This window comes from Ischnura elegans, chromosome 3 (assembly GCF_921293095.1).
Source record: "Ischnura elegans chromosome 3, ioIscEleg1.1, whole genome shotgun sequence".
In the NCBI taxonomy this organism is placed as follows: Eukaryota; Metazoa; Arthropoda; class Insecta; order Odonata; family Coenagrionidae; genus Ischnura; species Ischnura elegans.
The window spans coordinates 45,719,286-45,737,409 of record NC_060248.1 but is presented as its reverse complement, the minus strand read 5'-3'; the positions used below and the strand labels follow the sequence as shown (position 1 = coordinate 45,737,409).

General features: G+C 36.1%; 1 protein-coding gene across 1 annotated transcript in view; it reads right to left on the bottom strand.

The window, feature by feature from the left end:
- The window catches only part of LOC124155724, a 210,341-nt gene that overhangs the window by 27,031 nt on the left and 165,186 nt on the right, over positions 1 to 18,124 (bottom strand). Inside the window, exons 2-3 of the mRNA XM_046529784.1 lie at positions 15,072 to 15,277; positions 1,658 to 1,793 (exon numbers count right to left, since the gene is read on the bottom strand). Of these exons, the coding sequence (XP_046385740.1) occupies positions 1,658 to 1,793; positions 15,072 to 15,277 (342 nt within the window). The remainder of the gene's footprint in view (positions 1 to 1,657; positions 1,794 to 15,071; positions 15,278 to 18,124) is intronic.

The window sequence follows — 18,124 nt, the reverse complement described above, 5'->3', positions numbered from 1 at the left end:
TTATCTCTATTATTTGAATATTCGGACCTCATACAAAAAAATATATTTGCAGCAATTGTATTCTGAACTAATACTTATTCTTGAAAGTCCAAGATTTCAGTACAATCATAGCTGATACAATAGTTAAAAAATATAATCTTCGAATAAGAATATCTGCAAAGGTACATTAGAAAATTTTCAGTTGATCAAACTTCAATTCAATATTATTTGCCAAAAACTGTGTAAAAATAGGATCAATGTATCGCTTTTTTGCTAGGAATATCAACGAAATTCCCAGTTGCTAAGTTAACAGTACTACTAGCTTTTGAGATTTATCTGAATAATTCAACTGAAATAAAAGAATCCTAATAGAATTCAATTAAATGAAACCCTTCAATTTCGAAAACGATAGGAAATTTATTTGAGAAACTGGAGGTAAAATTGCACCCTGGCGAATGTTCTAGAGGTTTTATATTACGTGATACGCTGAGCCATAAGCGAAGAAAATGTTAAAAAATAGTTATTTTGGAATGTGAAAAATACCTTCGCGTGAACCAGATGAGATAAATGTTGAACTTTTGTCACGAAAGTTATGGGCATAAGATACCGTTGACTTGATATTTCTGTCCCCAAGAGGTGAATAACCCTGATAAAGAAACTCTTTCCCTCAGTTATTTACTGATGTTGTATCATGGAATATTGTGAGTATTCAGCTCTGTTTGATACCTATAAAAGTGCGCACTTATTGAACGACTATTTAAACACTAATAACTCGATTAATTGAAATTGACTTGAAAATATTATGTAACTTGTGGTGATAAAAATTGGAAGAACTAATTAATTTTCATCCTTCATCACTGATATGATGACCATTGACTGCTATATTTTAGTTTTCACCGTAGTTTTACATTATTCAACTTCAGAATTGATCCATGATTGGACTTCGTAAATAAATAATATTCCCAAATTCGGTCATTATTCAATATTATTCCACACTTGAACAAAAATTTCGTGGTCGTGCAAGGAAATTAATAGGGAAGACAAGAAAAATCAGGAAATTTATGATTGATAAATTTCACGTATGAACCGTTGGTTTTACGACCGTCACTCTAAGCTAAAAAGATCATACAATTTAAATAATAATATTACGTCTTATGTGGTTGTTTGCGTTTTCATATATTTTGACATCCCTCGCTTTGCTTTGAGTCATTTTGAGTTAACTTTTTCAGCCCGCCCAATGACCTAAAAATAACTGATTCACAGAACCACCCGGAAAGGCTTAAATTACAATTTATATTGAAAAAAAAACACATACTATTTTCCACGATTATAAACCTTTCACTCCCGACTTAGGTTTCAATGTTACCACATCATATTCTTGAAATGACGTTATAACCTGGGTTGGGAGTAAAAGTTTATAATCTTGGACAATTACATGTGTTTCTTTAAATATGGAAAAATCCCACTCCATTACGCTTACTTCTTCTTATTTTAATCATAAATTACTCTAACTTTCTGGGCTTTCCTGTTCCATCTCAAAATATTCCATACACTTTCATAATATGTTTTTTTTACGATTATTTGGATATTTCAGCTTTATTTATGAAGCAGAAATAACGTAGAACAACCTTTTCTCAGTGTATTACTTATTTCTCTCATTGCTTGCATGGGTACTTACAAACAACTTCCATTCTGCCTTCTCCGCTGGCCGAGGAGAAGGAAGGTGCTTCGGCGGACACCTCACAGCGGTAAACGCCGCTCGACTTGAGAGAGACACTCCGAAGAAACACCTTAGTGCTGTCCGACTGCCCGTGCTGCCAAGTGGAATGGTCCAAGCCGCAAGACGGGAAGAGAAAAAGAAACAAATTGGCTCATCAATGCCAAGCAGAGTTCTTTGCCCCAACTTTCGTAAATTATTCACAATACACAACAATGTTAGTGAACTTCATAATGCCGTGAAAGAGGAAAAAAAGCATTTAGTAGAATATATATAAAAATCCAGGACGGTTGCAACGCTTTCTCAATATCGTTCATAATTTGGAAAATGAGGATGAACCTTCATAGCTATGGAAGAAAATAACATTTTACAGCATTGAAAATTAGGTAAAAACACCATAAGGATGTGTTTTTAATTCTTCGGGGACAAACTTTATGGTAAGTTATGTTTTAAAATATCTAACTGGTCAAATTTTTTCCATTAAAAATAAATCAAAGTATTAGATTGTAAATTGATTTTTTCTCAACAATATTTCCCAGTTCCATAACCAACTTACTTATTTACATCACGGAATGTTATGCACTTCAACCCAAAACTTAGGGAATTTTAAATACCATTTCAAGGATATCCTCTTAATCTGAATCAACTAGGTACGTATTTTCACGAAATAATCTTAAAATGAATTTACCATTTCACTTTCACTAACGAAGATGATTATGACTGAAAGTATTTACGAAGTAAAACTAAATTGTTACATTAGAATATCTACCACCATTTTCATGCAAATATCTGTTGAAGGTCGGTAAAATAATTTGCGTGCATTGAAATAGCTTCTCCTCCCTGGGTACGAACTATTTGGTAACAGTTTTCACGTTTTAAATAGACATCAAGAGTTATACTTTAAGATGGTGATAATGCAACGGTTTACAGGTATTCAACAAAATTATCTTTAAAAATTTGCGTAACCAAAATTATTTAATGGATAAAAATGACGAAAAAATACCACAGTGGGATTATTTTATATTTAAATGTTGAAAAGGAGATTAAAGTTTACAAACAACAACATGAGAACCATGAAATAAAGACTTTCCCAGCAAAATTTCTCTGAGATATGGGTAAAAAATAAAAATATTCCACATGCCATGAAACTTAGGCAGGGAATTTTTCAAGCGGCGTATGACTTCCCGTCTTTGCGTTCAAAGCGGAGTTCTGAGGCGAAGGGGTAAATCCTTCATGGTTCGTGACGGTATGTTGCCTAATTACGTTCCTGGACGATAAATCACGGAGCTCAGCGGGGGTCCCTCGAAGCCTTCCACATGCACGAGGATGGACTGTTCGTCCCCACCACCACCCCTAGCGCTCGAAAATCCAACTAAATAATCGTCACCACAATGTCCTGGGTACAATATTATAAATGCATTAAAAGGAGATGAACTACCGAGCACATTCGATTTAGATAGACCAGCAAAAAAAAAACCCTTCCTTTTTTTAAATCCCTCCTTCCACGTCAGCTTTGGGAGGCAAAGGGAGAAACTATGGCCCGACGTGAATAAGATGCAAGGGGCAACAGCCATTAAAGCACAAAGTCATTTAAAGTGCCTTGAAATACGGTATTATGTCACGCGCGCGGGCGGTAGCCCAAGCGGTGCTACCGCCATCCGTATCAACTCCTTCCACCTCGGCGGCCCCCTGCGTTCGGCCCCTACCGTCTCCGCCCCTGCCACCCTGCATTCTTACCCTATCCTGTCTCATTCCCGACTCCACGTCAGCTAAAACCATTGGCCTATCTCCCGCTGCATCTCGGAGTCTCGAAAGGTAACCTTTTCGAGGAATTTAAATCCAGAGGCAGTCTTTCTCGTGTGGTATAATTTTCCTATAAATGATTCTTGCTCATAAAAATATCTCCACCGCGTTTTTTTTCTAAGATTCTTTTATCAATCAGCTTCCTTCTCTAAATTTCCTTCTTTTTCATACATACCGGCTACAAGCAGAAGAAGGAAAAATTTTTTTCCAGAAAATATAGCTTACTTAACATTTTAAAAACTGAACTTTAAAGAGTTTCTGGGAAATAATGGTCCATAAATACCCATCTAAATCCATCGGTTGACTTTATATTCTTCTAAATTGAACAGAGAAATTAAAATGATACTTTTATTTCCAGTATTTACTGCCAAAAACTTCTTGATTATGGTTTTGTTGTTTTTATTTCACGCGACCAGCTTTCTTCTATTTTCTCAATAATTATCGTACTTTTCTTCAGTTCATACTTACAAGTATTTAAGTGATCCTTACGACCTCTAGCAACACTCCCGTTACGTAGGTCTCTTGCTTTTGAACTCTCTTTGACGACGCCTCTTGACTCTGTCTCCAACTATACGTCAACTAAAATCATTGTCCTCATAACCATCAGAGTTACTATATCGCTGTATCTCGAGCCTCGAAACTTTTTCAGTAATTTAAATTATGGAGGTAAATTTTCTCGTATGATTTAATTTTTCGAGCTCATAATTTCTTCCGTAAAACATTTTGACAGTATTGCTTTCCAATTTTTTCTCTTCGTTTTATTTTTAAATCTCCATATTTTAGATTTTTTTTTACAACTCTCTTTTCTCAAGTCCACGTTCCAAAGAGATGTACCTTAAAAATCCAATGTTATAAGGTTTAAGGAGGCATTTGATGTTTTTTTTCTTTTAAATTGGTGACATTTCATCGGGTTCCTAGCACATTAACGTTCCCAGATCTTATTTTAATCATGCAATAGAGTAACATATGCTGATTTATCACAAATAAATATTATAATCTAAGTTTAACAGGCTACGAACTAGAAAATAATATTTAATTCAGTATACTTTCAATGCTGCTTCATGCCACGATTTACACACCAACTCAATAAATTATTTATTACATAACCTGCAATATTATCGGATCACAGAAATTACTCAAAGCGAGTAAAAAAGCAACACCAGCGAATGTAATCGCAACGCATGTTGCCTACAAATTTTATATGAAATGAATTTCATTTTTAAGTATACCTTATAGTACAAACAAGTAATTAACTACGCGTTACCCCTTATCATTTTGTTTTTAATTTCATCCCTGGCTAACATTAAAGCACAAAGTCATTTAAAGTGCATTAATACACCCAGATGAGTGTACCGTAGAGCTCTATCTATTGTCTTATATTGCCATAAGGTTGCAATCTTTGTGTCCTATCGGAAATTAATTTTATAAATATGGACTATTTTCCATAAAAACCAAGGAAAAATACGTGATCCACGAAAAATTTTAATATTTTATGCTATAAAACGTCAAATGGCCTCAAAAAATTATGGCGGGAAAATTGTAAGTAAGATGTATAAGTAAATGTACATTAGTGAAAAGATTGCTTATGCTCATTCATCTTGAGTTGTCACATTGTCACTCCATTATTTATTTCTTAAGTTATGCAGAAGACACACCAGTGAGAAAAAATTATTTAACAATTCCATACACGATAACAATTTAAATACTAATTGCTCATCACAATTGTAATACGCTTTAAGCTTAATAAAACTTAACTTTGATGAGGAAATGTAATGTAAATATTTTTTCTAGAAACCGTATAAATTGCCTGAATGGCAGTTGTACATGAGGAAAATATGACGTTTTCCAGCGGGTAAACAATAATTAACGCGGTAGATGTTATGAAAGATGAGTTTAGAGGAAGTTTTGGCGCCTTTGTGAACTCATATCCTATCCAAATACACCCAGTACAACTTTCCGCCTCACCGGGGTCCCCCCCCAAAGGATTGGTTCAACACTTCCCTTTCCTCGATTGCCTCTCATCGCCCATATTAATTCCTTCTGCTCTCACCGAGCTGGTTCTCGGACGATTAAATTCTCAAACCTATTCAATTGCAAACACTTTCGCCGTGAAAACTCTTCCAATACCCGAGCCATTTGCCGATGAGGGAAGATCCCCCGATACTTAGTCGGACGGCCCTTGAAAATTTTCTTCACCTTCCCAAGCCCCCCACTTTAATGTATGGGCGCCCTTTCCCCCAACTAGGGTTGCCAACGCATTAGAAGTTCATTCAAGGAGTTTCTGACGCCATGAGTTAGGTATACGAGCCATTAGTTCCACATGTACGTAAATATCTAGAGTGACCCCCAACCCTTATTGTGAGCACGGTTGCTTATTTATGTTATATTCAGAGTTCATGATTCATCGAAATTAAAAGAATAATTAATCATTACTCACTTGCAAAGACCGTCATAACAAAAAAAACATTGATTTTGTGGATATATATATTTTTTAATTTATTAATTACTTACTAGCGACATTATTCATAAAGATGTAATCATCTTAAAATATTGCATTTTTTCAAAGCATGACATAATCGTTTTTATCACGTAGGTATTAGGTAGAATTTACGGAAATACTGCCATGGGAAATGGGATTTAATATGGTTTGATCAGCTGTATGAATGTTAAGCAAATTATTCAACTGTGAGAAATAGTTATTTCTACCCCAAATAGCATGTAACTTACGGATTCATTGGAATTAATGAACGAGTAACGAGTAAAATAGGCTCACAGTGAAGGGCTATGGCATAACAATATTTTTTAAACGGATAAACAATAATCTTAACCGTGGATACTAATAGAGAAGAAGAAGTTGGTACGCGGCTGTGAACCTAAACCAGGTTGTGACCTCATAGCCTCCACTTCAATGGAGACCAGTGTGAGTCCAGGATTCTACGATTACAGGATCAGAAATTACAGGCTTTGCCATTTTAATAGCAGGGCAGAAAAAAATATGAAAAAATAGAGCAGTACACAATAGATAGCCGTATAATTCAATTTTAGTTTGTTGCAAAGAAAACTTTATGAGTCATCGTCTAACGCCTAAACAAAATAAGCAAAAAAAAAAGAAAAAAATTATTACTTTGGGCTATCCGTAGCAGTAGATTTAATTACAAACAAAAACATAATGCTTTTAAGAATATAAATTGTTTATTACTTCCCATACCACTGTAATTACCATGATTAGAAACAACATTGAAATAATTTATGATTCATTATAACAAGTTCATAGAAATGCCTTGGGATTGGTTAAATAGGACTTGAATTTTAGACCAGCAGGGCAAAAAGGAAATTATACTGAAAATCGAGCCAAATATCGATAAGAAGTATTTTAAATCAATTATAAAGAAATATAAATGAAGCGAGGCGAGGTAGGGTTAGTTGAGAGTGGATGGGGACTCCATAACTCCTTAACCATTTCCGGGGCAGTCGCATGAAAACCGGGAGAGTTGGCAACCCCTAACTCCAACACCCTCGCACAAAACACACGGCCCCAACTTCTTTGTTTCCCGATCTCCTCTCTCCTCTTTCTCTCCTCGAGAGTTCAAAACCTTGTCCCGTCGAGTCGACCTTCTACCTCACCGTCAACAACCCACACCCCTTACCCTCCAAACTCTCCACCAACTCCTCCTCATTCTCCCAAACGGCTGGTTATTTTCGTAATTGCCCTTTCATTGATCCACGGCCCTTCCACTGTCCCCTCCCCCAATGAAATCCACCGAGGGATACCGACTCGCAATATCCTCATCACCCTTTCTAGCCCGTTAGCTGACGAAGACGCCGACGTGGTGAGTTCAGGTTCACGCTCGCAAGTACCTGCCTACGACCCCGAATTCCCAGCATTTCAAGACCATCCTTCACTTCCGCACGGCAGTCATATACTCTTCCGATGCTATTTAATTTAAATCTTCAGATTTAATCATGAAGATGATATTTTCGAAACATAAAAATACCTATGTCACTTGTATCCCATATATTTAGTGTGCATGACTCGGTTGATTGGTGAATTTAGTTTGTTGAACCCCAAGTTAAATTGAAATCGCATCGTTTAAATAACTCTATAATGACACGAGAGTACTGAAATACGTTGTAGTTTCAAATAAATGAGAAATTTACAAATTAGAAAGCTTTTAAATAAAAAATTATAACTACGCCATGAAATAAATACACATAGATTTCGAGTAAGACGCCTTACCTCAAACAATCATTAACAATAGCAACTTGGAAGTGACATCGATGTAAAACTTGAGATAGAGTTGATGAAAAGACTTTGCTCTATTTAGTCAGAAAATTTCAATATGATAGTGTATTGATTAATTAATACGTCAGGAAATCAAGTCATAGCAGTACCAGACTAGCAGCAATGATGCGGAAGAGATCTCATGATGTAGATGGCGATGGTTTCTAACGAGAGCAGTAACCTTTGGCTAGCAATCTACCTCACAGGGTCGTGTCTCGGGAACGTAGGAGAAGAAGTAGGGAAAACTTTGACGATGGAGTTTAAAATAAAGTTTCCAAAAACGACTGTTCCTTTATACCATTTTCACAACTGTGTATAATATCACACGAGCCACCCCATTGACTTAAAGCTCTTTTAGAGAGGATATCTGTCGCGTTTTCTAGCAAAATACGGCAAAAAAAGACTCAACGTCCAATAAGACGCACAGAAAGACCAAAAACCACAATGTACCCAAGCAGGGCTACACGGCTGTCACACAAAAGTCTCTGCCTTTGAGTGGGATTTTAGTTTGAGACGTCATGATAGGAACACATCACCTTGGCCACCAAATTAACCGTGCTGGTACTAGTTGTACCTACTTGTTGACAACGTATAACCTACAACGAAATTCATATCCCCTAATTGACCCATCACAAAATCTCGTCACTTTAAATATCATCCATTGACTATAACAAGAAACTATTGATAACAGCGTCATTAATAACCACTATTATCACTCCAAAAATAATCCAATTCATCAAAGGCGGTAAAATAATGTTAATTTCTTGTAATAATGAAATAAACCGGATAAAATTTCTGCCAAAAAATTCACATGCTTATTTCATTATCTTATAATATTATATTAGGCTCTGAGTAAATAACATTAAAACCATTTTATTTGAATTGAGAATGTTAATTTTTTTCGACTACTCTCACATTTTCACAACGGCTCGAAGATAAAGTAAGGAAATTATGATAAGAGTCCGGAAGACGTTTCCGCTCAGAAACTGCCAGTCACTCATCACTCTCACCAGCTAAAGACAAAGGCAACGGTTTATAACTGTTTACTGATGAGGGGGCAGTTTTTGCTCTCCAATCGAAGGGTCGTACCCCTTCCCCTATCCTTCCATTGGCCTTTCTTCTGGGGTAACTGCCCACTCTTGTAACACGACACGCTGTATACAGGAGCAGGCCCGAGCGAAAACATTAAATATACACATGATATCCCTGGTCGTTGGAAGGAGGGGGTAATAGGCCGACCACTCTTACCCTCTCACGGGGTATAAAAACAGGGGCCTCCTTCCATAACGTTGTGCATTTGGCTGCCGTGGCTAATGGCCCCGGGGATGTGATCGCATTCGGGAGCACAGAAGAGGATCGTACTTGGGAGAAAGCACTTACGCGTCTCTTTCCTCCGAAGTTGTATCCTGAAAGCCCCATGATTGAAGCGATCTTAGGCAATATTTTAAAGGCTAATATATACAGCCCTCCTATACCAAGCTTCCTCCTCCTCCTACAAGGGAATCAAACATGAACGACCCATTTACCTTGTAAGTACGGAAAACCTTGTAGTAAAGCTTTTAATCCCAGTCCAAATTAGCTAATTAGCTATTTCGAAGCCAATCCGGTTAGAGTTTATATTTTTTGTTTGATGCATGTTTTAATATTCCTTTCATCAAGAAAATCTCTCGTAATAAATACATCGGCCGTTTTTACATTTTATAAGATCAAATTACGACGATATTGCCTGTCGGGAAATTGAGGAATGTTATAAAGGTATAAAATCAATTTTCCAGAACATAATAATAGACGTAATTTTTATTAGCAGTGAGATTGATACAAAACTTAAATTGAAGATTAAATTTTCACAACAGAGTTATTATTTGATAAACTCAATAATGAAAAAGCAAGTGAATATGTTCCTTGATTGAAGCTTTCGCGGCTCATGGCTCATAACGCCCGTATGTTACTCTTTTTTAATCAAGTGAATATGAGCAGCAATTGTATTCCAATGTACTCAAAATATGAAATTTTATTCATTTAATACATATATTATATAAATGACGACCGTGGTTTCAACATCTAAGTGTCACAATAGTGATTCACAAACTTATGGGCATCATGAACTGTGAAATGAGAAATGTCCATAAATTGGCGAGCCAATTCAATACAACACCAGCTCTGTGACCGATAGTCGTCCACGATTTAACCTTGGATATGTATATAATGTCATAGTAAGGGAATGTATAAGGAATTAATTTAAATTTTTTACTGCTTTATTTACTCCTCTACCGCCGAAAACTACATTCACGTTTAACAACGGGGTTTTTAATAATTTAACAATTAAAAGTGTATGAGCAGCTCCCTGGATAGAGGCAATCTAGCTATTCGGGACGCAATCATGCGATCATGTTTGGCAGGCAAAGACTTTACCCCTCTGCTACCTATGCCATTTATGATGGAGAAAGGATTAATTTGGAAAACTATAAGGATGGGAAACGGGACGGAGAGGAAACCCAGAATGCACATATAAGGAGGATGGCGATCGTGATGGGGAGTACCCCAGTGGCCAGCACAGTCAACCTGGAGATCGGGACGGCGCGGCGTACGAAACAAAAACCTGACATCCATAAAAAATTTTGAATTTTTTGAGACAAATACCAAATGATTAAAAAATTAATATCTTGTTTTTATTAAATATATATAAACCCGTTTAAATTCCGAGAATCCGGAAATTCCCGTCAATTTCCAAAGGAATACAGGAAAAACCCTATTCTACTAGCGAAACCGTTTCCCCACAGTGGATATCGGGACGAGGACGCGAGTTGCAGCTCTGGTCTATAGAATATACAAAATGCTATTGAATTCATTCATTAATTTTCACTACATGATGCCTAACAATGATTATTGTGCAGAATTGCTACAACGCAGGAACATGAAAAAACTGCTGGCGATTGGAACAGTTGACAGCAGTGTCATTTTGTGCTCTCCTATGTCCATTACGATTTAGTAGAAAGTAGGGATAAATCCATTTTGGATTCGTATTCTAAAATACCTACAAATGCTGGGCTTTAAATTCACTTATTTGGAGTCGAAGTTCACTCCAGTTCTCTCTCCTTTAAAGAGTCTAAACTCCGCATTTAGCATCCCTTACGTTCCATTCACCTCCTGTCACTGATTGCTACCATCCAGCCCCACCCCTCAGCGCGCCACACGCCAATTCCCCTTTCAACCCCATCCACTCATTCCCGCCTGTCTCCTTTTCGTCTCACTCATCCATTTCCGCCATTCCACACGAACACCAGTGCAAAACGTCTCGAGCCATTGACCTCCACAGGAAGGTAATAGGAAGTCGATCTCCCGCGGGAATATCTATACAAAATCTATTAAAATCCTACTTATTGAAATGTGCTTTAATAAATAATATTTTTCGACTTATTTTAACGGAAATATTAATACATGAGTTCGTAGTTTCAACCACTTTATATAAATTATTGAATCGATGAAACTGAAACTGCAAGCAGCGGAGAGAATTTTTTTGTTATTTGATAGAAAAAGAAAGTTATCAAGATAAGTGACGGTATCCACTGACATTAGCTGAAGCCAAAATTGGCGGAAAGGGATAAAATATTTAAATAATTTAAAAGAAAGTGATAAGAAACTATTAAACATAAAGTGAAAAAAACTTACAAAAAGAAAATTTGATTTCACGGAAAAAATTTTATGAGAAATCGTGTTCTTTAAAAAGTACGTGAATTATCATTAGAAATAAAAAGGATAAAAATACAAATAGCCATTTAGTTCCGCATATTACTTAAAAAGTTAGAAATGAAATTCAATCAAATAAAAATTCCATAATTGCTTTCCGCCGACTAATAATTATGTCATTGACAAAAAATATATTTAGTGAATATTTTCCTTCCTGTACTGAGTGCAAGGTTGCAACAGATAAATAAAATCTATAAAAAAAACAGATTGCTACAAAAATCATTGAAAACTCGATAAAGCCAAATATTTTGAATTTCAACCTCCGACTTTGAAAGACACAAATATACTGGAGTATAATTGAATAGGTGATTTTACTGGAGAAATTTACACATTACATGCCCCTTATTGAGAATAATTATCACTGAATATTAATATGTCGATGCCAGCCCTATCTAAAAAATGAATTGGGATGCACGCAATGAAATTGTTCAATGATATCAAGTGTTATATTTATGGAAATTTATTGCATTATTGCAGCAATGCAGACTTTGATTAGAAAATGGATCTAATTATCCGACGAACAACTCATCATTTCGTCCAATTTCCATAAAACTTCGTATCCATAAACACTGATCTCTGTTTTGTAAATATCCATTCATTTCTCTGATGATAATGATAATCACGCAATTTGCATCCAGCGCCATTATTTAAAACCCCGTTTTCTGCTGACCCGCTAGCTTGCATAACTACTTATTGTTAGTTTACTAAATAATACCTGCAATTTTTGATGCTACCTTCTAATTCTCAAGGAAAATAAAAAAGTGGGCATAGTGGAGAAAAATGATATCGTGTATGATATTTGCGCATAGCCTTTTTCAATTTCGATTTCATTTGAAATGAAAGTGCCTGATTTACCCATATTTGTATCAGTTATCAAACAGAGATTATTTTATTAATTCCTCAAAATTAAAGTTTTACAGTAATTATGAATAACAGTAAAAGTAACCATTGGGAAATTTTAAGGCTTTGGCGGCAAAATTCGGGTTGTAAGAGTAATAAAATCCTAAAAAGATGAAAACTTACAGGAAACTATTTTACTTTTGCTGTCACCACTTCCGTATTTTGATTCATTGCTGTTGTCTATCTCAACTTCTTCCAATCAAATAGCGCCCTTACACCAATAATAATTTGTTACGACAAAACCCAACTTCATTGGACCAATGTATGTACCACGCCGGTCGTCATTTCGAACGACGGAATGCCCTCATGCAATAGATATTCTCTTAGGTAAGCACAGTTTTATTTATTTATAATCAAATTTATATCCTATTGTACTTTCACATTTGACTAGCTTATGGACGATTTTATTTTCATTCGACCAAGTAAAAATATTTTACCCCATCTCTAACATTTTGACTAAATTGTTTTCTCATAAAATCCGGAAGAACTTGGTTGGACCCATTGAAACGATACCAGTTTCATATTAGATGGTGCTATTTATTTCCCCTATCACAGTCACTAAATATTTTAATAGTCACTTTTTTCAATCTCCTATTATTCCCATCAGAGTTCGTGCAATCCGATTCCAGCTACTGGCCATTGTTGACGGCCTTGAAGGAAGCACTTCTTGTGATTTTTACGGTGACATTTTTAATGCACAACAAGACATACAAATTTAATAATAAAATCATGTGTCATAAATACATGACTGTATTTTATCAAATCAACACAAAAATAAAAATACAGTCCTCACGATCATAATTTTACTATCCAAACTTCAGATTCCAAATCAGAATTATATAGGTTAAATATAAAGAGTACCTACATTAAACGAATTCATACACTATATGCATTGAAATACTTATCCAGTTGAAATGAACACTACAATTTCGCCAGTCAAAACAGCCTAATTTTGATACTTTGCTCGTGTTGATTTTTCCTCAATTTGTATGTAAGTGCGTTATGACATGGATAATATTTTTTTTCGCTCGACCCGATTCCAGGGGACACTACCCAGCCACTATCACGCACGCTTGGAATCGCAAGCTCTACGTGTCTGGACACAAGGGCCGTAGAGAAATCATTTTTTTTTCCTTCCACTTGATTTTATTTCCACGACGGGTTGCGTATTATGCTTTTTTAAAAGCCCAAGAGAGCCGAGCCGCCCACGTTCAAATGGCCACCACTGGCCCGCGAGCCTATAATGGCCGCGCTGCCGGCCATCCAAAGCGTCAACCCCCCCACACGCGCCCGATCGATCCAAATTTATGGGTGCCGATATATTTGTTTTCGCATGTAGCAGAAAAAAAAGGTCATTCTTCAGGTGACCATAATTATGCTACGTCACATGGGTACCCGAAAAATGTTTTTTTTTTTTGTTCACGAGTCCTTTTTATTATTTCTCTCATCCCTGACATAAAATATCATCTCTTTTATCTCAGTTTGATTTATGTTCGAGAGAAAATCAGCTTTTGGTATTGGAAATGAGTGAAAAAATCGAAAGGGTTATGTTCCGCGAGCTACTTCACGAAAATGTTTTATACTTTAAAATTTCCTCCTGTTCTCTTTAAGAGAATCATACATCAATGCAAACTGAGAATGAATACTACGGTTAGGGGAAGATTCATGACGAATCAACAGCAAAATTGAAATAAAATTGGAAAATTTTCTATAAATCAATCATCCTACCATGTAAGACCGAAAATTCAATTTTTGAATCTCCAGCAAATAGCTTCGAATTGAATTTAAAATATCAATAAGAGCCGAGTTTTGTAACTTAATCACAATAAACCTATGTTTATAAATAAGAGCGAGAATAGTTAAAAACTTTGACGAATAAAAGGGTTATTTCGTAGGTAATCCAGTGAAAGAATCCTTAGTTCCATATTTTAGAGAAGATTGGAACATAAAACACCTAAGATATTTAAAAATTAAAGAAAGCCATTCGTGTAAAATATATTGTAGTTCATACCGTTTATAGAAAATTGATGATGCTTGTTAATGAATCAAGTTGATCCTTGTTTACAAGTCAAAGTTGATTACAATAGTTGTTCACTAATATGTCGGACATTAAAATTGAAGCAATGAGAAGAAAGTTGTGTTTAGCAGTGTGAAGTCCACAAGAACAGAAAGACCAAATTAGTCCACTCCTCCCGTATTACGGAGTGGATATATGAGCATGTATACTGTATGTGACTACCAAGGTGTCCGTGGTGTTGTGATTTCCATATCTCCATTTTCCGGTTACTATCGCGTCGGTTTCCATGAAATGGCAACAGTTTTCCTTTCACTTCTGACAACGTCTTTAGGTCGAAGATTATCATCTTCTGCGGTTGGGACAATGGTCATCTCCGGCCTGAAGATGTTGGTAGTGGTGCCAGCGAAATTGTTCTGGTCTCATAGCAGCCGTCGCGGTAATAACCGGAAGATGAAGCTATGATGGCTACTATTTTATACATATGGAAAGATAAAAAAACTCATATGTTTTTGGCCGAAGTGGCATCCTTCGTTCTAAGGAACGGATAAAATACCCTAGCGTCTATTGACCCCAATGTTGAAATCCCACCATAATCTCCTAGAAGCAAAATACAAGTGTTTACTCACGTCCACTCTGACCCCGTCCACTTTGTACGAGTGCTGGTGGGGAACTGCTCGGGGCACATATCGATAGAACTCCTCGTTGTCCTTGTACCACTTGACGCTGTAAAGCCGATCTCCTTCAAGCTCATGTCCACACTCCAAGTGAACCATCTCACCGCGAATCTTGTAGGCAGGAATCGTCACTTTCGTCAGCCTTAGGCCCCATGTACCTAGATAAGAAAAAAATGGCAAAAATTAAACATTGTCCTCTTCATAAACTAAGGTGCTACAGACATACTGACGCCACAATGTCTACCAAAATCAAATTAATAATAATGCTGTCATGAGAATGCTGTATTCAGAAGTATAATAGTAGTTGTAATAGTAATTTTTTACTGGAAAGAATTTCTGAGTCATTTCAGCCAAGAATGAAAGTTAGAAACAACAGAAAAAGGGCCAAGGAAGGGATACAATTAGACTTTAATAACTAATATGGTTTCAGCTTTCTAGACGGCACAATTAAATAATGCCTGGAAAATAATGATGATAAAGCCATTCGATTTATAATAGTCAACTTGGTTTCCAAACCGGGGCGGATGATGTAGCAGCGCAAAGCATAAATAAAATTACAATTTTTCTGTGCTAATGACAAGGTTTTTCCGGTTATTTTATGTTTTCCTTAGTTTTCTGTTTAATTTATTAATTTTCAGTTAGACTCTTCAAATATCAATCAGGCGAAGTTCGTAACCATAGCAATTTCTTCTTCGAGTAAACTTTTCTTAAAGTCGTCTCGTATGATATCATATTATTGTGTCACACACAAAAAAATGCACCTCATTATTTTTTTTTCTACATCACCTTTAACCTAAGTTTTCTGGCGTTTTAAAAATAATAAAGGCAAAGGACTGATATTTGAGCAATGTTAAATGCTCTTTTATACAAAGAAGATTAAATGGAACACAATTGTATTTCTAATATAAATAAAATAAGTTTTAGAGCACGGAATTTATGAAATGCTATGTTACATAAGACATTTCAATATTTATTCCTATATGACGCGTTTCGTTGTTACAACAACGCTATAAAGAGCGTTTTTGGAACAATGAAAGGCGTCGTGTTCTAATTAATCCTGGAGAAATATTACCATGTCTCTTTTAACTACTTCTAAGAACTTCCACCACATCGCGCCGTATATCATACAAGATAACAGCAAAACAAAATTAATTTTTTTTAAATCATCGGTTTTACGGCGAACTGAGACGAGTACAAAAAATTTCCAGTGAGCATGACAGAGTCTGTAAATTATTTGCTTCATATAATACGAAAAACATTGGGCGCATATTCCACTATAACAATGAATTTTTAAAAAATATTTGTTGCTATGATCCTAACATTCTCGTTCCTTTAAATGATCGTAGCAATTCTATTGGATGTTAGTGACAATTTTTCGTACTAATATCCATATTTTAGCTCAAATTGTGAATAAAAATCGAGATTCATATAAAATTATAACAAAAGTTTTGAAAATAGCATTTTTATCTGGTTCTGAGGTGTGCTGAAAAATTCATCGCGATAACTAATCGGAAAGTGAAAGTAAGTTGCAAGACTAGACCCGGACGTGATGATAAATGAAAAAACGAGTTTAAAAAAACTTTTTAAAATTATGTATTATCAACGACTGCATTCTAGCAAAGAATCATTGTTACCTAGAGGGAAAATGTAATACAATAAATAATGAGTACTTTTTGCAGTTCACAACATGAGGGTGCAAAAACTGAGAGTAGATCGGCGCTGAGATTACGTTCAATAGGGACAACATTGTGTCTTCACGCGGAGGTGGAAGCAAGTTGTAATGCAACGCCCCACGGACCGTCGATAAATGCAGTGCTAATGCACCGGCCTCGCTACTATGGCGAGCCATTTCACCCCACCACGATGACGTAAGTTGACTTCAATCTCTTCCTCCTCCGTATCGGAAAATGGATCAGGTTTAGAACGACCTGCGAGGCTCATTTCGTGGAGGGAACTTCGAATAAAGCCGATTACACTGACCCGCCACGCGCTATCCTTATCCTGACCCTTGGGCGCCAACACAGTTATCTCCTCTGCCGTGTTCACTGCCTATTGATTTGTTGGCTTCAACGTATGCGTCATTACCTACTTCTGTGTTTATCGCACCTTTGGCTATCTTTTGTCTTCAACTACGCGCAAAATGTTCCGGAAACGTTTTCTAACACCATCATATCTATTGGGTTTACGGCAATAGGAATGTGACCTCTGCGTCAACATAGAACGACTGTGTCCTCATTTCAAATGGTAGTAGTAATATTAGTGTTGAGAAAAAGTGTTAAGATATTTCTCAAAATCCCTAGAACTTTATACCTTTTTAGTCGATTTTTAGGTTTGCTTATCGCTAGACACTCTCGGGGAATTGACAAGTTTTCCGGCTACGTAGAATCGAATCATTTTAGTATATTTCACAGATTTTCACAATAATGAATTAAATACAAGTGTAGAAGACTACGCCCGCGTCGATTAATTAAAAGCTAATTTGTGGAATCCAACATGGCGTTATTATTTTTGTAGTCAATAAGATTTGAGGAAATGCTCAATTGGTTTATACTTACAATTAGCAATGTCACTGCGCTGGATTACACACAAATGAAGATTCCTATGCGGTCTCACATTCAGTTCAAACAATGGAAGAGTAACTGCAGTAGTAATAGTAGTAACTATAAATATACCCCTGAACGCTCGACTTCAGATGAATAGCTTTAAAGGCTAAACATATAAATAAATCTACTAGTTGAACTAGACACCTCAGTCAAGTAAAAGAATAATAAGAAGCATATTTCAACATTTTTATTGATACATCCTTATCTACTCAATCATATCACGTGGGTTAACAATATGTTTTAAGGAAGGTATAAGGAAATTTTTTTACAGCTACCTACTTATAGAGGACGTCTGGGCGATGGAAAAGACAATAATTGAATTTGGCCAATTGGGCTTAATGCCTCACCTCGATTTCAGCACCAATATTGCCAACTCTGCTTTTTTATCCAGTTTTGATCTCT